The 22115-nt window shown below is 37.0% G+C and overlaps 1 protein-coding gene across 6 annotated transcripts in view; it reads right to left on the reverse strand.

The window, feature by feature from the left end:
• Positions 1-22115, reverse strand: part of LOC128737940 (sex determination protein fruitless) — a 160723-nt gene that overhangs the window by 114746 nt on the left and 23862 nt on the right. For 3 of the 6 annotated variants that reach the window (XM_053832722.1, XM_053832723.1, XM_053832718.1), the window contains exons 2-3: positions 21030-21306; positions 20810-20974 (exon numbers count right to left, since the gene is read on the reverse strand). In XM_053832722.1, coding sequence (XP_053688697.1) covers positions 20810-20974; positions 21030-21239 — 375 coding nt within the window. In that variant the 5' untranslated portion in view covers positions 21240-21306. Of the gene's footprint in view, positions 1-20809; positions 20975-21029; positions 21307-21415; positions 21517-22115 lie in introns of those variants that run through there. The other 3 variants (XM_053832719.1, XM_053832717.1, XM_053832721.1) reach the window with 2 other exon arrangements.

The following is a 22115-nucleotide window of genomic DNA, read 5'->3' on the forward strand; positions in this document are numbered from 1 at the left end:
TAAATGTAATATTAAAAAAATAGTAGGAAGTAAAGATTAATAGTCCAAATCTGTTCCGAAACGAATTTCAATTTAGTAACAGTGTTTTCCAATTGTCCAATCCAGCAGAAAAAATCTGCACACAACAAACACCGTACGCGGTTGTTGGATTTCGATTGCGGAGTAGAAGCCGGTTTCGTAGAGAATACACGATTCGAATCCTAACTATTCGATGCCGAAAACGACCACGACACTGCTGCCAGTCTTTATTCTGCGTACATACAAATACCATATACAACCATCTAAAATACATAAGGTAACATTCATCACAACATCACAAACTGCACAACCGTTTATTGGGAGAATAGGAGAGTATGGTAGTAGAGCGAGAGAGCTTTATCCAAAGGAGAGAGTATGTGTAATCAAAAGATGCTCGTTTTTTTCTCTTTGTGGTTTCGAACCGATTCGGTAGTTCTTGGTTGGATGCCAACTCGAACATCTATGTGGTAAGAATCATAGCTATCAGGAAGTCCAAACGACCGGCGTTATATCCATCTATTAGTGATGGAGAAACACATTGGTAAAGGTTCATCTTTCATTCGACCCCCAATTGATCAACCAAAAGATAAACGCAATCTGTAAACCTGAAACGTCTGGACATCACATGGTTGTTCGATTGTATTCAATTTGGTTTCTGTTTTTTTTTAATTTGGGTCCATATTTTCCTATTTGTACCTACAGCAGCATACCTTTTAGAGTTAGGGTTGTTCAAGAGGTCATTACTAATGAATATCATTTACAATTTCATTTATATTTTTTTATAGTTTCGCGATCATCAATCTTATTAAGTAACAAATAGCAAGGAAAGTTTCAGTTGTGCACATTACAATATGGTATATTATTTAACAATTGCTCTCCAGATGCTCAAAAATTAATTCCCGTTTACGAATTTTCTAGAAGCTTCGTTCTTACTGCTTCACATTAGAGTTTACAGGTCCCTTCAAAACTCTATAAGTTACGAAACTTATCAAATAAGTTTGAAAGTCATGAGCAATCGTGTACAACACATCAAAATTAACAATAATTTATAATGATTTTAACTAACATAATTTATCTAATTTCAATTATTTTAGTATCAAACGAGAGGTTTTAACACTGCGAACATATCTGCAAAATTTCATAAGAATTGGTTTTACCGGTCAAAAGATATTTGAAAATGATTAATGAAATTTATTCAAGAAAGATATACTGATATAAAACAATGGGACCAAACCACAGAAATGCGATATTATAGTAAATAGCGTGAAAATGTGAAATTTTTCAACGGACAGTTTATCAATAAAATATAGCACATTTTCTTACACTTTTAGGGTGACTCCTAATAGAGTGACTCAAATTTTTGTTTTTAAATTCGCCAAAAAGAATATAGTGTCTTCGCGAAAATTGCAGAACACACTAAACTAAGTAACTTTGTTGCATATAGAGTAAGGAGGGGTAAAAGTGCGATGAGGGTAAAAGTGCGATTCAATGATTTATCAGTGCGGATTCCGAGTAAATTGACTACATTGGCATGGATGAGTGAGTACTTTGACAGCTTAAATCTATCGTAAACATTTGTTGTTTACGAAGCATAGTTGCTGAGTTATGGGTAAATGTTATTTTAGAACGGTTTTGATGTAATATTTTGTTGTACGGCAAATACGATATCAACAGGAAGATATTACTTGTTGACAAATTGTAGCAGCGTTTTACATCACTCAGATATCTCTCTTGAAATTGCGGTGAGAAGAATTTACAAAATATATTTCGCTTTTCCATAATTTAATCTAACCCCGTCAAACGCCTAGCGGGGCAAAAGTTCGATTTACTGACGGGGTAAAAGTTCGATTCATGGATCGAGAATCTAACTCATTTTACTGACGGGACGACGACACTATGCAAGTCCTTGCGACTTGTAAGGTACTGCGCGCGACGCTGTTCGTCTGTCAGCGAAAGTCAGGGCGAGGAGGGTAAAAGTGCGCTGAAGGTAAAACTGCGATTTAATGATTTATCGGTGCAGATTCCGAGTAAATTGACTACATTGGCATGGATGGGTGACTACTTTGACAGCTTGAATCTAACGTAAACTTTGGTTGCTTACGAAACATAGTTGCTGAGTTATGTGCAAATGTTATTTTAGGGCGGTTTTGATGTAATTTTTCGTTATACGGGTAATACGATATCAACAGGTTGATTTTACTTGTTGAAAATTTGTAGCAGTGTTTTACATCACTCGCATATCTGTTTTGAAAATCCGGTGAAAAGAGTTTACAAAATATATTTCGTTTTTCCATAATTAAATCAAACCCTGTTAAGCGCCTAGCGGGGCAAAATTGCGATTCATGAACAAGGCAAAAATGTATAGCTAATTAAATACAGCTTTTGGCACTATATTACAGATACTAGAAATGGAAGATCTGCAGAAAACTGTGTGCTCTACAGATGTTGGTCGAAGGAAAACAATATTTTCCGCTGATGAAACAAAAAACAAACGTTTGGGAAAGTTTCGATCTGACGGAGGCTGCAATACACCAGCGCAAAATAGGAAAGGTGTAAATTGAGAATATTCCTTACCGAAACATACCGCAGATTGAAGATAATATGGTTTTGTAAGCTACTGTTGTGTTAATTTCATGGATTCGAGCTTCGCACTTTTGCCCCGCGCTAATCGAACTTTTGCCCCGCTAGTGGGGTAAAAGTGCGAATCGGCACTTGATCAGAAGAATGAAGAATTTATTTTCAATAACACTATTATTCCAGATGATTTATAGTTGAATGTAAAGACATTGAGTAGCTGCATCACTATAAAATATATTTGGTTGTTGTCTTTCTTTATATCTCGCGAAAATTGATGACAACTTCAAACATCGCACTTATGCCCCGCCTTACTCTAGTAACTATCTATCTCTTACTGGTTGCGAAATATAATGATTTGTTTAAAGAAATCACTTTGGAATCAATTCTGCTCCAAAGCTTTGCACGTGATTTTTTTAATGCTTTCAAATGTTCTACAAAATTATTCAAAATGTTAAAATACACTCTTAAGTTTGTTTATCGTTGGGATGCATATAGAAAACAGAAATGGGCGAACGCTCACGAACCGTTCAAATGCACCGGTTCACAAGAAAGAACGGCTCTTGAAAATGAGACACGGTTTTTCGAACGCGCCCGAAGGTAACATGAAGTTGGGTTCGTGGATCGTAAACTGCCGAACTTAGCGAACAAACCGGACAAACGAACCGAACCATGAGCCTTTGACTTGAATCGGTTCGCAGCAGGAAATGAATGGTTCAGAGCCATTCACGCGAATGAGCCGTTTTACTCATCATTAATGTAAGATAACTAACACAGCGTTAACAAACAGTTGGGTTTAGTTCTGAAGACGTGTCGATTTTATATGAGCATTAGCTGACCCGACAAACTTCGTATTGCCACAAATTAAACTGTGTTGTACGCTTTCTGAGATGTGTGACGCAGCTCCGACGACATTAAAAATTCCAGCTTCTGACAACGTAAAAGCGCCATCGACCTTCGACCTTCCAGACTCCGGACAACAATATTTCATCACACTTTCTGACAACGTGGGATTATCTGTTCCGTCAGGTAAATATACAATGGGTATATGTCCGCCCGAAGCTATCGTAGATACTACACACACTGAAAGAGATCTTCTTCCATATGAACTGAACGGGGAGGTGCTGCATAACGATCAACTTGTGCCCAGACAAGAGTCTCTTACCAATACAACAACACCGGCTACAAAAACTGCATTTCGTCGCACTGAGAGCTCAATTACAGTGTACTATCAGAATGTTAGAAGGCTTCGAACGAAGATCGAGGATTTGTTTCTAACTGTTTCGAACGCAGAGTACGACATAATCGCTCTAACTGAAACATGGCTTAATGAGGAGAGACAACCATAAAAGATAGACAGTTACTATATTCGACAAAGTTACTTATTTGAGTATGTTCTACAACTTTTGTAAGGACATCGTATTTTTGGTACGCATTTGAATCACCCCAATATGTAGAAACACGACCACCCTAATAATGCAAAAAAAAGAATATAATATACATATTAGTAAACTTGGTATACTTTGAGCAGAAAATTTTTTTTTCCGATTATATCAGTTTTCCAGTTTATCAGCCAAAAATTCACGGAGGGGCAATACTGCAGTAAAAAAATAGTTTCATTTCTAACTACGCCCTTTTGAAAAGTTATTCGTGGCTAAGAAATTATGTTTAACGGAAAATATCATTGCGTGGTATCCAGCATATCATCGATTTAATCGGTTTTTTTTATCATTTATTTAAATTTTTATGCAAATTCGTATATAAATTTCTATTTATTCATCTATTTATTATAAAAAAATTCCTTGTTTGGTTTTGCATATTTCATTTATAAGTACAGCCTAAGTAATTTTAGATGTAATACAATAAAATAAAAAAATGCACGAAAAGGAACGCGCAAAAAGATTTACAAACATTTATCTTCACTAAAGTTCATGCTAAATTACAAATTCCTATATGCAACTTTATAGATCAGTTTCAGGCAGTTTTCTGTTTCTTTAAACATCTGCAATTCAATTATGTGTGTGATATTTTATCCTTTTTTGTATAAACAGAAATACAAAACTCGTTGTGTAAAATTATTAAAGTGCAATTTTGAGTATCCCTTGTTATATCATAAGCGATCAGTGCAGTTCGAAAAACGTATGCTATGAGCGGTAAGCTAACTGGTGGAGTAAGTGGATATGTATGTGTTTGCCGGCTTTTTATGTATGCACATGATGAAACATTCGAAGAATTATAAGTAAAACTATGCAGAAAGCCTTAACAAAGACACGAAAGGAATCCGATGTTCATACAGAACAAAAAAACCAAACTGGAAACTGGATAGGACACTTGGGAGCAACGGGTGGAACGGACGAGGTTAAGTGTTCGACATGAAAAGAGATTGGTATGCTGGAAATTATGTTGGTGTATTCAGCATCAACAACAGCAGACGCAGAACGACCACCACCAGCACACCATTATGGTGTTTCAATCCGCTTTAGCAGAACTTTTGAAGATTCAGGAAGGAAGGCTTTCTTCCTATCACACTGCTTGTATGTTAGCATATCTGGGCTACAAAAGCAAAGCGAGTGCCTCTCGAGCACGCGAATAGCGTCATAGTAATATTTCAAGGGAGGACATCGCGATTCTTTACTGCACAACTTAAACGATGACTATGGCAATGATGGTGAAACAAATAGGTTTTTCTACTATAGGTTCCTACGTACTTCAATTTCTATACTCCCACTGCATGAACAAAAGCTCCTTCTTTTTCATTGTCGCTAGTTTCTGTACCGCGATTTCTTACGAAGCGAATGTTTTCTCAATTCGAAACATTGTCCCACTGAGGCCTCACACACAACTCAACCGATTACGCTTGTTGTCCTTCAACGAAAACAAAAATAATACCACGGAATGGTTTCCACTTTCCACCCCACGTCGCTACTGTAGTTGGATTTATTGGTAACTGAAAAATAATTTATATTGACACACGTAGTCGAAGATGTCAATTTTTTTATATGTACAAGATTAATTCAACTGGCGCTGCTCTATAAAACTACAAATCAGCAGGAACGGTATTCCGCACTACACCGCTATGGTCGCATAATGAAAGCACACTTAACGGGGTTACGTAGATTTTAAACATTTCACACCCTAACAAATACGGTTATATGTAAACTTGGAAAATTCCAAAATAATATATGCATAAACGTCTAAGGTTTATCCAGTAGATATTTTTTAGTGCATCAAAAGTTAAATCTGTGAGTGAATCAGCAGGACCACATATATACATGCTCGCAACATCGGATTAACTCTAACAATGTTTTTAGAACGTGACTAATTTTCGGATTTTTTTTGTAATTCTTATACATTTTTTTCCGTTATAGATGCTAAATAGTTAACCCTCTAACGGGCAACGTCGTAAAAGTAATGGGATCAAGCTATTGACTATTTAATCATGAAAGTACATATGTACACTCAAAAGAACCTTAAGTTCTATTTTTCAAGCAAAAATAATTATCTGGAGGAGCGCTAGGCAGTAATTTTTATCGAAATTTTCATGAATTCTTGTTTTTGAAAGATAACTCTTGTGCGCATGGTCAGAATGCTGTGATATTAATATCGAAATGTCAAGAAATCTGTTTTGGACGGATTTTTCGTATTGTCAGCTCAAAATAATCTGTGTATGGGGTCTGAAGCGTCAAAAGTGAAGGCCGTCTACAGACGGTCTTACCTGTAAGAGGGTTAAGAATGTATAATGTGACCAGATTATCTCTAGATAAATGCGATACATACTGAATGTCAAAAACAAGAATAGATTTTGCAAAATTAATTTAAACATAGACTGTCCGAAAATGGCATTTATGTATAATGCATGTTTTCAAAATTTAACAGATGTAACAGTTATTGATCAATCGGCATTGAGCGAGCGTAAACCAGATTGGCTAAAACCTCAATTAAATTAGGTGAGTTCGTTGGTCGCTAGTAAGCGAGTTTGCGAGCTGATTGTAAACTCGCCTAGTGTCAGCATGTCTACTCGCTAACTAGCTAGCATACATTCAGTAAACTCGCTTGTCCGTCAAGGATGCCCGTCTCAACTGGAGAGGACTGTTAAACAAGCTTGTAGGCGGGACGAGATAGCCTGGACTAACTCGCTACCCGAAGAAGGACAAACCGCCGCACTGTGGTTCCATTTGTTAGGACGGGCGGCCATAAATGGATTTTTCATGACAATGAAGTCCAGCATAATCAAAATGGACGAAAATAAGTCTCTTTTAACCAAAACACACGTCAACGTCTACGATTTCGTTACAATTATTTCAATTTGGATGATTTAATACTTTTAACTTAGGAGCACTGTTACTAGATACTTTTTATTGTCATTCTCTAAATAAGCTTACGCTACGTTTTTCTTTGTTTTGACTTAAAGGTAGTTCCAAAACACTTATTGTACTTATTTTTGATCAGTTTTATGTATTTATTTTTACTACAACAAAAAATTACAAGCAATATAATGATAGTATTTGAAATGCAAATGTATATGTTATTTATCCAATATTTTACAAACTTCAATCTAAATATGTAATAATTCCAACATTTCTTGATGTAATATTGGTTTGTTGGATTTGAAGAATAAATTTAAACTTGCAATGAATGAATTTGAACTTTGCAATAATCATTGCAAAAGCTTTTGGTAGCTACCCGTGGTGGCATCTAACGGGTATGAGTCAAACGAAAACTTTCAATATATTTAGTATTCGATTCCGCTGTTTCTTCAGACAATTCTGTAATTGAAACGAGTACGTGATAAATCACCAAAAAAAATTTATAAATAAGCAATTTATTAATAGATAGAAGAAGATAATATTATGAGTATTTATCTTCCAGCATTCGAGCAATTTATAGCTTATTCCTTAAATTTTACCGTATTGACTGCGTACCCAGAGGACTGTGCTGTAGTTCTGCTACGTTCAAGTATAATTTCACTTTTAAACCAATTATTTCTAATCTTAGAGCATTTCAAGAATTTGTTCGCTGTATTGCCACCATTAGTTGTCTCAGTTCCTCTTGGCTTATCAAGCATGACGCACTCACTTTGGCTCGACTTTGATTATTTGAGTGTACCGCTTCAGCCAAACAGAATTCGAAAAAGTTTTGCAGGGGGCATTTATAGAGCTAGTTATCATCTATAATTTTTCTTCACAAAACTTTGTTGTATCTTTTGTATTTACGATGTTGTACGGCTCGTATCCCGTTGGAAACCACTGAACGTATATTTGGTTAGCAACACAGTAGCGGCATTGTAGCACTGTAAATACAAAAGATGCAGTAAAACTTTGTTCTGCAATATTGTACACAATAACTTGCTCTAGAAATTCCTCATATATTACTTTATCAAATTCTGCTTGACAGAGGCTGTATAGTAAAATGAATCAAAATTTGATCAAAGTCATCGTACCATGCCTCTCAACTATCAATCCTTAAATCGAATGCGCCAAACTCATTAACAAGTATAAGCAGCTAAAACCTTCACAGGTTCATTTTAAAGACTTAAATGAATCAGTAGATAGTAATTTGATGATTAGATTCGGGCAGAATCATAGTTAAAAACTAAAGTCAATTTAAATGTTTTAGATTTTCTGTAACTACAAAACTTCTGTTTCACTCACGCACAACAGTGAATTAAATACTAGTGAATATTTAGCACAACTTGTAAGAAATAGATGCTTTTCGAAGTTCCTTGATGGAACCCAGCTGAAATTTGCTCTACGGTGACAATATGCACAATCCAAAAACCACGTGCTTTTCAAGCTTATATCGAAAATGTCAAATGCTATATCACATCTTACGCTCAAATGTGAACTGTCGCTTAAATATATTGGATGAAAATGTTATTTTTGCCTTCTTGGGTTTATAATAGATCCGGAAAAATTTTAGAAACCGTAAAACAAAATATTTTTTTTTCGATTATTGGCCTATGGCGGTACCACAGTGCGCCGCCACCAATGGTGATACCCGTTTGTTGTACGACATTTCTCGCCGCCTAGCACGTGCTAGCACAAATACTGAGATATTGCTAAAGGACTGAGCAATGGACTAAAATATTTGAACTGTGTCAAATTTCAACAAAACCAGCAGCGCATGTCCGATGCATACTAACACGGGAAATCTACGGAAACTGCATTGCTCTGCGTTGTGACGTTAATTGAGAAATCGCTCATATATCAAAAGGAGGCACTTTGGGGTTTCCTTGATATTGAAGGCGCTTTCGATAGCGTATCCTTCACAAGCAGCACATCTTGGTTACGAGACTATTGCTTACGTCGAGGACGTAGTACTTATCGTCAGAGGAAAGTTTGGGATAAAAAATTAAACTTAGCTGCTAGCCTAGATTATCTGTTAAGATAGCATCTCGTTGGAATCAAATACAGGGTTGCAGACTAAACAGTTAAACAGTGAGCTACGCACAATCAGAGGACTACTAACTGTCTTACACAGTCCTGCTCATCTGCTCTGCGCATCTGCTCTATAATTGCGGAGCTCTTGCTTTATGTAGGCATAACTTCTTCGGAAGTTAACTGCTTACTCCATATCGAGTATAGAACCCAAGTCCCAAAAGGTCATTCACGACCAGGGATGGAAGATCAGCGATTTTGATAAAATCTGTGAGCTATCGCCACACGCACAGATCACGTTCCGTACAGATCATGACAAACAGTGAATCTTTAGCATTGATCACAAGATTTTGTTCTCTAAACAGTTTCAGCAGTCGATCACAGTGTTACATCTTACCTAGCTGCGAGAAAAAAGGTCACATATGTTGTTTGTATTGTGATTCATACGATGCACACAACCAATCGTCTGTATCTGTTATATTTCTCAACGCAATCATGCAATGAACATGATCTGACATGAGGTTTGTCATAATCTGCACGGATCGCGACAAAGTGTTTGTCGCTTACAAGTAGTGATCTCAATGAATCTGAATCTGATCGCTTCTATGATCTTCATTTTTTTCCATCCCTGTTCACGACACAAGATTACAACTATCTAGCCCAACTTCATCAATGGGTGTAAGCAGTCCGGAAACTATGTACAGCAATTGAAAGCTGCGCCAAAAGACGATCGTTAGGATTGTCGCAGTGACCTTTCAACCCAATGCCCTTCTGGTATACAAAAAGGGGCCTCGCTGCTTAATCTGCACAGGGCCTTGCGCGCTGTAACGCCGGCTCTGCAAAAAATCACCTTTCTGGCAAATAAAATACTTACTCTGGAAGAAGTATTATTATATGAAAAGCGCCAAAAGTTATACTTTACTGTAGCATATGAATTAAAAATTTTATATTGCTTTAACCTTCCTTATGCATTAGAAAAAAGTTACATACTATGCATTGGGGTCGAAAACGACCCAAGTTTTGAAATTGCTCTCATTCATCCATTTTCAATCCTAATTTCGTTTTCTTTATCTCGTTTGAAAGCTCTAGCCAAAAACTGGCACCCGAGGTATGTTAGGGAATATTTGTTGACTAATGGTCACTTCTACGTCGGTTCCGGAACACCTACTACCAGGTCCCGGGGGACATTTTTATATTTTGAGATAATTCATTTTGCGGCACATCAAATCACACTGGTTTGATAAAATAAGATTAATGGAAGTACAATGGGGACATTTTGGATCCAAACGGATATTTTCCCATTGGTTCCGGAACATCCGGTAACTCAAAAGTTCAATAGAATTTTGACATTCAAGTTGGAGCATGGCCCAACTAACGGACACTCAACTAACGAACCGTATCTCCCTCACGCACCTCACTAAATATTAAGTTATAGTTGTTTGCAAAATGTTTTGTACCTTACTGCCTTATACTGAGTTGACGGTCAAATAAACATTAGCACCACTACGGATCCTTTCTGCCATCATTTTCGAAAAAAATTAATACTTGACTATAATAGTAAAGAATTGCAGGCAACTAACTGATGCAAAGCAGCAATTGAAACATTCAAAACTACTCTCGGATAAAAGAGGCGCTGATTTTCCTCACTTTGAGAATTGCTGCGTTACTTCACATGCACAAATATTCCTTCAGTCGTGTTTCCTTGTAAGACAACAGTTGCGAAAAAATTCTTGCAGTACCTATTCGCGACTGCGAAAGCTAAAGACATTTTTAATCCTGTTCGCACTTACACGAAAACCCATTGTCAAAACTTGCGTGAAAACAAAAGCAAAAATACTTCCTTCACTTTTCTCTCCCGCAAAAACCAAACAAATATTAGCAACTTTGTAGTCGCGAATGTGGATACAATCTGGCAAAAGAAAAGGATTGATGCTCACTTTTCTATGACGTTTCACCTTCAGGACATAATTTTGGACTAGATTCAATGTTTCAAAATGAACTAGGTTGAAAGGAAGGAGTGGTTTTACGCTTTGACAAAATTGTTTACTTTCAGGGCATCAAACTGGACTAGATTTGTCGCAGTCCAAAGAAATCTTGTTGGGACGAGAGGACTTTATCACTCTTTCTGGCATACTTCCCAAGCTCGGATATCAAATTAGGTAGTATAAGTCTAAACGTCGTAAAGAATCTTCGACCTATAGGGATGAGGGGCGTTTGTTGCTTTTTTTTCTAAACATAAAGTAGTCGAAATCACAGTAAACAGATTGTATTTAATTATCGTCCCTGCCTATGGGGCAAAGCGATCACAAAGAAAATGTATGGGATAATTTGAACTTGAAACTGTTCGGTAATTTTTACTAATTAGTGATTGAAAAAGAATGTTACAATAGAAATCACAAAATTCGACACCAACTTTTTAAAATGGTCAATCTGCAAAATGTAAACAAACCGAGTGAGGGTTTTTTCTCTATGCTAGTCCAGCAGAAAATAACCAACCCTCACTCGGTCTGGTTACATTTTGCAGATTGGCCCTTTTGAAAAGTTGGCGAATTGCCTTCTATCTCTTCCCAAACTTGAACTCAGTACACGACGCGACCGCTCTAGGGTTAATACAACAATGAGTTGATTTTATCACCCCCGCCCCATTCATCTCATATAATGAGATGAATCTGGTTGGCCATTCCGTTGTAGGGTCATGGGTGACCAAGTCTAGCATTGGAGGTAAAACCTAGCAATATGGGTATCAAAGCTCTTAGAATTAGTTCGATAGGTGATGTTTTTTACATTTCGATGTATTTTGATTGGTTACTTCGAAAATGGTTTCTATGGGGTCACAAATGATACCGCAGGATTCAAGATAATGCTTAGTATTATCGGAACAGTTCAAAACGTAGAATTATCCGCTAAACCGGCCATATCAGTTCAAAACATCTAAAATATCCGCTAAACCAATTCTAATATTGGCTTAGGCACACAACTGGCCATCTGTAACCCTACAGGAACCCAATTCCGGAATAGCCAATGCGATCTAAAGTGACCAGTTTATATAATTAGGAGAAAAAAGGGTTCACAATGTCAAATTCAAAGCTAATAGCTTTGCTGAAAGCTGATAAACAAGCGGCTTCCCACGTTTTACCGGACGTTGCTCAGGAATTACCAATTCCCGGGAGCTACTTATCATTTGATGGCCAAATGATTTATCTAAGAAAAACTAGATAAATGTATGAATCAAATGCCACTGGTTTCATCCAAATCGGTTCAAAATAGCCAATGTTATGAACATAGCAAATCATGAGTACCCGGGTACCCTTGTCGCCCTCCTGCGTAATAAAAAAAATTCAAGTGCCTCTCATTGCTAATCCCCTTTATGGATATGCACCAAATTATCTCAATTACTTAAGATCAACGAGTTTTACGATGTCGCAAAATTTCAATGACGTATGTTTTAAATTGAATGAGTTATAACTATTTCAAGGTACTGACAAGGTACCCGGACAAGGTCTATAACGGTTAACTGACTGAGGCCTTCCAAAAATTATGAATCCTTGGGTTTTTTGACTGCGCATCGCTTTATTTCTTAAACAGTAACATTTATTATTTAAACAGATTTATTGAAAACAGTACTTGACTAGATACTCAACAACACAAGATATAGCGTTAAGAAGACGCTCACATATACACCAGCGTAGCATAGTGAGAAAAACCCAAAACTGTTTTCCATACTATCCGGAAGTCCACAGGGGTACTTACACAATTGTTCCAAAAACAGTACATCTCCACATAGTCAGAATTACAAAATGTAATGTATACAAGAATTCATGTATAGACTAGCGCAACGCAAAGAGAAAATTTAAAACTACTTTTTCCATCCGGAACTCTTGATCTACTGCCGGAGACACCATATTTCTATATGAGAATCACGGGTTATTTCAATTCGGAACCAATTAGGTCAATTTCCATAATCTACATTTACTCTAGTTAGGCTGTCGCCCTTAGCATTTTTATTAAGGGGATTGTTGTATACGTGATTTTGGATTGAACCATTAACTTTTCCGCCACCAACGACTTTCAGTTTGTCTTGCTGCATATCATTTTATCATGTACTTTTTCTTAAAGCTCTTTTGGAAGCTCTAATGCTAAAAGACCTGAAAATAGGTACATAGGCCTTTCTTTATATTATATCGTTTCAGAGACATTTGAGCGTGAAAATGATATTTTTTGAAAATCATTAAAAAGGCTGCAGTGTCACTTCAAGGGCGATTGGTGTTATAATGATTTATAAAATTATGGTGCAATCACCTAATGATATACCAAAATAATTCGCGCTGCTGCTTGCGATCAGTAAATAACACCAAATCTGCTTTTCATTAAAAGCCAAGATGATGTCCAAAATATATATTTGTTTTTTTTTCTAAATATATTTTGAACAATCCTCCCTTTTTAACTTTAAATAAGTTTTAACGGTTAGTAACGAACACTACCGTGAAGCTAACTAATATGGATAGAATAAAACAATAAAGTTTGTGAAATATGCTTAATATCGACTTAATATCGAAGCTTTGAAAAAATATCAACAATTGCAAAGTAATTCACCTTGAAAAATTATATAAACTTGAGACATAGATTTGTCCTAGTCGTTTTGGATAATTAGACCAGGATTTCATAAGTTAAATACCCTGCGGTAAGACGTAGTTCTACGTCAAAATAAAGAACAACACAACAGTACGACTGAAAAAATTAAATTCTAGGCATGTCGTATTTACAATAGAGAGATGCTGGTTTCTAGTTGCTGATATTCATGATATGTATTGATCACCATTTCCGGTTTGATCATACTATGCAACAGCTATCTAAAAATATGCATACAGTCTTTCTTTACCAAACATGTCAAAAAGTCCAATGTGCAAATGAGAGATTCTCTTTGATTCTCCTCTCTTATGTTTATTACGGTGGCATGGGCGGCATAAATGCATAGTTGACACCGTTGACACACAGTACACAAAATTTGTGTATTTTGTGTCGTTTAATGATAATAATGTGAAAGTATAACGACAGAAAAATCGAAATCACGCTTCGCTATAGGTAATTACCGTGCGTTACTGCCATATAGTGAGAATTGCCGAAACATGGAATATTTTTATGCCTTAGCTCATATTCAAAATCTACTAATGCTAGCTAACCATATTTTTATTAAAAGAAAGCAGCGCCATCTAATAACTTAATGCAATGTAAAACTGAATGGAATCCAAGGTTGAATGCAATTATATGTAAACCCAGAGCACTACTTGCAACACCTATTGAGGGAAATTTTATTATCTATCATTGAATGCAAATTCAAAAACGTCCATATCACGCTAGCGCCAAAAGAACATTAAGCATACTGTGATTTAATTATCCTTTTCCGGCTCCTTATATGCTTGGCATGCAATGGCCACAGCTTATTGTTGGCAGTTGGCACCATGATAAGTATAGACATGTCTATACTCACCATGGTAGGAACTAGTGTGTGAAATATATACACAAGCGCCAACTGCAAGCCAGTCATCTCTATTTCATTCATTCGACAAAAGTAAACCCAATTAGCGAAATGACAATGAACACTACTTTAAATATAATCGATTATTACTCATTGTTTTTTTAGTTCAAAAGTGTAATCGAAAAATTTATTGTATCGTGAAGAAATAACCGTATACCTAAATCTTACTGAACTGCAATGAATCAATGATAGCAAAATCACAACTGCTTGGTTCTGGCGCTAGGGTATATTAAATAACCACACTGGCGCCGAAAGCAAAATCGCGTGATTTGCAAATCAGCTACATTTCCTAATTCATTTATATTTCAAATTCTCCGAATGTGTTTCGAATGGCGCTGACATCCAGCTGTAGCTTTATGCATTGACTGATAAACACATATGTCAGTTAGCTCATAAAAGCACCTCATATTTTAGCGCCATCTGTTGTGAAATCACAAAATATTTTTAGACGCTTTTAAAAACATGAATATGCTTCATTGGCTCAATGAAGGCTTCGAATTTGGACTAACAACTTACTTTTGGCCCTAGTGAATATAACACAAGCCCGATCGTAACCACTAGGCTGAACGTAAGATGAGCCCCAATGTAACTATTTTGTTGAAATATAATATTGATAAGAATAATGTTTTAAGCTCCAGGCTAGAACAACATGAAAATAATTATTCTTGTGCGTTTCAGCAGAATAGCAAATAAACAAAGAAAAACGCGATTGTAAAGTTATACTGCTTACTTTTTCTCATGGTACGCATTTGATATTTGACACGTGGTACCTAAATCACTAAAGAAATTATACTAGGTATTTGTATTGCAAATAGTAAAAATTTATAGTGTTTTTCCCTTATGCTGAAATGAGTACCATTTTTTGCAAGGTGTCAGAGCTGTTTACCGTGTTAGTAGCAAATGTTTCCTAGATGATTCAGGGTCCCCGGCGAAATCTAGTTGGTTTTCGCTAGTCCTCCCATCGAGGTATCCCTAACAAAATAAGAAGCGGCGAAGCTGCTTTTATTGACTTTTAGAATGAACAAGCAGTGCTGTATGAAAAGTTATGTTTATGTTTGTTGAATATCGTAACGAGTTATTCCTGCTTGGCCGTTAATATTAGTATAATCAATATATATAGAATGCCAGTGTCGCTGCAGTGCGCGTGGTAAACATCACACATGTTCAGATAATGTATTTACATTATATATGCAAATGTGTGTGTGCCTGAGATTCATCAAAAGGGGAATCTCATTGCCAAACTTTGACAACCAGTTTAAAATTTCAACTATGGCTGCCAAGTAATGTGATTGGAAACTTCGCTTGCTTCAAATTTCTGAAAAAATTGGTTGAAAAGGGCGCAGTTTTGGGATTCTATACATCCGGACGAAAAGAAAAATCACGTGGTTGATCTGTCACAAAATGGCAGAACTGTAGCAGTCTAGAAGCTGTAATGCTGTACTGTGCACAGTGGAGTGATCGGAATTCGGATGGAGAAAACCATCACTGGATGGCCATAAAAGTCCTGGTAGGTTAAAATCACCGATAATAATAAGCTTGTCGGTTGCTGTTGCCAAATCGATCATATTACCGAGCGGGAGTGAACGTCGATCAGACCTTCGTCTCGTACTCAATCGGGGGGTATGTAAATTCCGCACAGGAACAACCTGATACACAACCCAAACTTGCTCAATACTGCTCCATTGATCATTTTCGATCAGTTTTACTTTCAGTCTCTGATTAACCGCGATAAGCTCGCCACCGTCCATTAACTTCCGACTATTTCTGGGCCTACGGTCGCATCGAAAAACTTCATATTCGGGACCAAACACCTGACACGAGAGAGTTCGAGAGTCGAGCCAGGTTTCGGTTAGTACAATGATATCGCATTTCATCCCTCCAGCGTTTTGGTAGTAGATGAGCACATCGTCATTGGCACCACCGCGCGCAAGTTCCGGCCTTGATTGCACATTGGACGAACTAAAAATCGGAGTATCAGGTACCGGATGTCATTACTTGAGTTGCAAGGGTACTCGCCTGAGGCTACGGATTGGAAGACTCCCACACCACAACCAACCGCAGGACCGAGACGACTGTGAAGAGCGCAGACTACGATTAGCTCGACTAGGTTGGGAGGGCTGGTGCTGTCCACATTGCGGCCCGGTTGTAGAGTAGGACGAAGAGGAGGCTCGTTGCGATCAGGATCCACTAATTGTTTATTGTACGGACTTGTAGACGGAACGAGGCTAAAAATTTTGAATTAATCGACGAGAGAAAATTTTGTATTACACGCATACTTGCCTGGAAGTGCAGGCCGGGAGACTCCTTTCAAACCACCATGAAAAGGACCAGGACGACTGAGATGGCAGCAATCAAATAAACAAGTGTTGCTTGTAAAGTTTACTAAGGAACAAGACGAGGTTTTTATGGGATCAGAAGGAGCTCCCATTATGCCTCGTTACTTGCGCCCTGGCACACCAGTAGTTGGTCTACTTCCATGCTCGGCAAACTCGTAGCTGATGGAGTTGTCGTTCCTGGGGATTCTGCTAGATATAGACTGACCACCCTCGGTAAGTTTTTTGCACGATTGTCTTCCAATTGCCGAAACCGGATATGTTCGGGCCATGAATCGCAAGATAGCGATTTTTCTTTAAATCGCTCGCTTAATCCAATTTTAAAAGAGACGTTATTAAGCGTATTTACATCCTTTCCTCTAGGGACCAGCTTGAACACTTTGAGTTTTACGTTTGCTGTCAGTTCCAGGCACTCAGAGACAAATCAAGCTATCTGCCTTTCTGTCGAGTTCGGATGGAAAGCTGATAAGTAGATCCATGTTAGGTCATCTTAGGGCCGAGGATTCAGGCGAATTGAAGAAATTGCACTAGTCGCTTTTGTTCCCACCTTGATCGGATCATCAACTATGGTAATCGGATTTCTATCGGAATCACGGAGACGTTTAGCTGATTTCATAGCGCGATTTGATCGATGAATGGCGGGCCAAGGATTCGGCGAGGAGAATGGTGTATATGTAGTGGGGATTCCATCTACTTTAGCAGATAAAACTTTCATGTTGCTGTTCAGCTTTTCTATTTCCTTCTGCATAGATTGGACAGCTGTTGGCATAGCGGATACTTTTTCATCAAATCCAGTCAACAACGCACGAAAGTGCGCGTTAGAAAACAGCATCGAGCATCCGTCGCATAACCAAAATAGATTATTGTGGTACTGTTCTAGATTCTGTCGAAGAGGTACATCAACATTAACACAGATTGCATGGAACGTGGCGCCACAATATCCACGACAGACTACAGTATCAGCCTTGGACACCTTTTTTTGACATCGCTTGCAGGTCATGGTAACGTGAAAACCCAAAAACGGTTACTCTCCCAAATTAATTATTTTTCTTTTAATCCGCAATCCGAACAAAAAAAATATCAAAAAAAATCTTGCAACTCGAACACCGCGTCGTGAAGAGTCAATGGTTCACACCACACTGTTGCGTTGGTACACAATAACGAGCGACAGGCACTACAGCACAGCAAACTCAATATGGTCAAAGTCACTTGGGTTTTTACTACATAAATTGATCTTGTAAATGGCTTGATTTTTTTAAATTTACTATTTTGATCAAATCGCAATTTTTAACATGCTCGATAAAACTCCTTTAATAGAATTAATTCGGTTCTCTAATTATGTGGCAGGGCTTTGATAGTTTCCATGAGCAAAATAATGCGATACTTAGGATTTGTTTAATTGAACCTTTTAAAAAATAAAACGATTTATAACATTGATTTCTAGGCCGCACCGGCTAATTTTGGCTAAAGAGATTTCTGTTTAGCTTAAGGGGGGACCCTTCTCTGGAAGTCGAAAAATAATGGATTTTCGTAAAAAAAATCCAGATGGCGGAATTAAATTTAAGAGTAGGGGTATTCTGGTTATTAATTAACTTAAGGTATATTTGAAGATGTATTTTATATTTTTTTGGATGCTAAAATAGTGATTATTATGATGGTGGCAGCTAGGTGCATTTTTTCCATGTGTGGACTCATTACTGCGACCAGTATAGTTGATCTATTGTGCCCGGGTGTTTGCTGTATGACCTGCACTGCATTTCTTTTTGCTATAATCGCTATTGAGTGAGCGATATGCTTATTATTAAATTTTATGCGTGCTTGTGTGTATTGGGGTTTACCCTTTCATCAACGCTTGATCTACTTTACACCCACTTATTCCTCGCTGCCAGCACTATCCCATATTATAGCCGTCGTCCCTGGCGAGGATTCCTTCGTTCCTCTGACCAGTACACTTGACTATAGGAGGGACTTTCTCACTGTCAAGAGGCTTCAGTGGGTAAATATATAGAATTCAGCATGAAGGAAGGGTAAACGAGGGGCCTGAGAATTAACCCATGCTAAAGTCATTTAACATCGAATGGCTTTGATTCTACTAAGATTCGTACCCACGATCACTCGCTTGTCAAAGCAGACTCGGTAACCTTGCGGCTACGGAGCCCCCCTCAGCTAGGTGCATAGATGCTCTCTAGAAAACAGTTCCCTGCTGGCGGTACGTGCCGAGAACCAACGGAGTATCGGAGAACGGAGAAACTAAATTGTTACGCAAAATTAACAAAATGATGGCCATGTTTTTCAAAAGAAAAATGTATTTTTATCAAAAATTGCCAATTGAGAGCATTTCAACCAAATCGTAGCACTAGAATCTGAGATATACGTAAAAAAGCAAAGCCGTGGGATTAAACATCTTTTCACTTCTTTATCGACAGACTTCGCAGCCAGCTATTAGAGTACAGAACAATTACGGGGGTAGTGCAAAAATCCTACTGACTCTATCTAGCAGCACCGCCAAGCCTAGATGCAAACATACAACGACTGGGTTGTTAGACCAGCATCGTACCTCGAAACCAACTAAGCGGAGAGAGAGAGAAAGAGAGAGAGATACGTACCGCCAGCTGAAAAAACGTGGTTTAGAGAAAAGCGCATTTAAGGTTTTGTACAGCGTGCGCTTTCCTTGAAGTGACCCCACATTTTTTGCCGTAACTTTTCAATGACATAAGATACCAAAAAATCCTTTTGACATGACATTTCTATAGCTATAGTCCTCTCGAAAATGGAAAAAACTCTAAATCAATTTTTCCGACTTTCCAGAATAGAGTCCCCCTTTAAGCATTGTTCTAGTCAAAATTATTATACCTTACTTTTAGCGTTACCCTGATGCATAACAAAAATAACAGAATCGTAGTAAAAAATGCTAGACATTACCATAAAAGGTAATAAAATTGTCTGAGAACATGTTGCTTGTACAAGAATCATGGTAAATTTGAATAGCTTTTTCATGGTACTTTCAAAAACAAACGTTTTCAGAAAAATTGTACGAGATAGCACAGTTCTCGTTTCAGTGTATACGTAAATCGTATATTTACGCATATATACAGCTGTGTTAAAAAAAACGCGATTAGGATGCTAAAATTTGCTTAATATCCTTTTTATCGTTCATATTTATTCAGCAGACGCATCAACCATGCTAATGTATAGGGCCGACTGCTTCATTTTTCTACTACTAGTTGTTATAGACGACAGTGTTGCCTATAACAAAACCTTCTTGTAATAAAATAAATTGCCGTTTGAAAAGCATCATTTTTTGCTTAAAAAGTTAATTACGAGAAAAGAACTATTGAAAAAACATGTTTATAATAAAAATATGTTTATAGAAATAAACGAGTACGAAAAACGCTCGGCGATTAGACCATTGGTGCGCGGCAATAGAAACGGGGTAAAATTTTGTACACTGGGACTGGTGCATGTAGCTGATGCACTCCAAATCGTTTTCTGCTGGCTAGTTGGACCAAACGCCGTTTTGAACCGAAAATGTATATTGCATGATGGTATGTAAAAGAAATATTTTTATACATGTATTTATGAACAAGCCGACGTACTAAGTGCGCGGCATTGGTGCTTTCACGATACAATGCAACCAATGTTTTCTAGATTTATAGTTTTGGCGAGTCCGAATCTAAGCTTTGTTCGAATCTTTTGAAAATGGTTGAGCAGCACGTTATTCACTCTCGGAAGATTTTTGTCCTTTTATCTAAGTCCCGTTTCCTTTGTTTGCCGGTTATACGTGTTTTAATTAATAGAATTACAGATTACCAGGTTACAAATTCGTTTAATAGGTTCAATTTGTTTCATTCATTCACACCTACTTATAAATATTATCCTTTCTGTTAAACCAGTAAGATAATGAAATTGTTATGTTCTTCCGATAATGATACTCCATTTGACTAATTTGACTAGAAATGTAAGGTACATACCTGTAATTCTGCTTCCGAAACATCGATCTCTCCTCGGTACACAAATTCTATTATGAATTGCAAATCCGAAAAACAAATGTCTGATGGTAAAATGATTGTTGGATGCTTACAAGGGTTGTCTAACAGTATTTTTTGAAAATAAGCCGAGCACGCCGAAAGCACCACCTACAATGAAAATTGTAAATTTAACTCAATATTTAAAAACTTTAAACCTAATTGCCTTATGTGCTTTCAACGAATTATATTCACATGCCAGTGTTACATCGACAAAAGATTGCGTTTCCAAAAGTTCATGAAAAACGGACGTCATATTTGACTGATAATTGTTCCATCTTAGGCTAAAATACTGGTGCGACGAACGGGCTCCCTTGGCGTATGGCGGTGTTGCCGGATACGACTGAGGTGCTGTAGTAGCAGCTTTGGCATCCATATTTTTGGTATAGGTTTTGGATATTTTATAATATTCAGCCGACACTTGGACTATGGCGTTTCGGCTTCTGCAAGGATAACAAGAACATGTTTGTAATCAGTTAGGTGCAGACTATTAAATATATTTGAAAATGAAATTTTCAAGTATTTACTATTAAAAATTGCAAATGTATTTACCCAGATCTTGTATGCAGCATTTATGAATGTTATGTCTTCATTATTCAACCGAAAATCGATTCTACTTTTTGGATAAAATATAAATATAAAGGATTTTTCAGACTAGAACAAGATGCAAACAATGCTTCCGTGGGTGGTGATAACAGGATCTTGGGGGTCGAAAACTGGTTCCTTAACATGCATCATAAATTTTACGTTTACAATGGCTTTTTCAAATACGTAATACCTCGATATAAAGCAACTTTATTTTTATTTTCGTTACGTTATATCGAAGCAAAAACGAAATTTATTTCTATTCGAACGAAACTGATTGCAAATGAAAAGGAAACCTTTCAAACCGTTAACTTTCAAACTTTTTATGATGATTGATTTTGTACTTTGAAAGATACATTAAGAAATGCGTAGAAGTGAAGTGTCTGTAAAGAATTTGTTAATTCAAATTCGAAAATCTAAATAACGAAATTGTAGCATAACTTACAAAATTTAAAAAATAGATATGATTTTCGTACAGTAGCAATGAGAGGTCAAATACAACAATGAAAGTTAATTCAGTTATTTTTATTGATTTTGAAAAATTACGTCATATGGAAGTAAAAGTTACGTTATATCGAGTTACGTTATTACAAATATTTTATGAAATTGAATATTTTTACCGTATTTTGGTCATTACAATATGAACTTCCACTTACAAAAGCAAACA

This window comes from Sabethes cyaneus, chromosome 2, assembly GCF_943734655.1.
Source record: "Sabethes cyaneus chromosome 2, idSabCyanKW18_F2, whole genome shotgun sequence".
NCBI lineage: Eukaryota > Metazoa > Arthropoda > Insecta > Diptera > Culicidae > Sabethes > Sabethes cyaneus.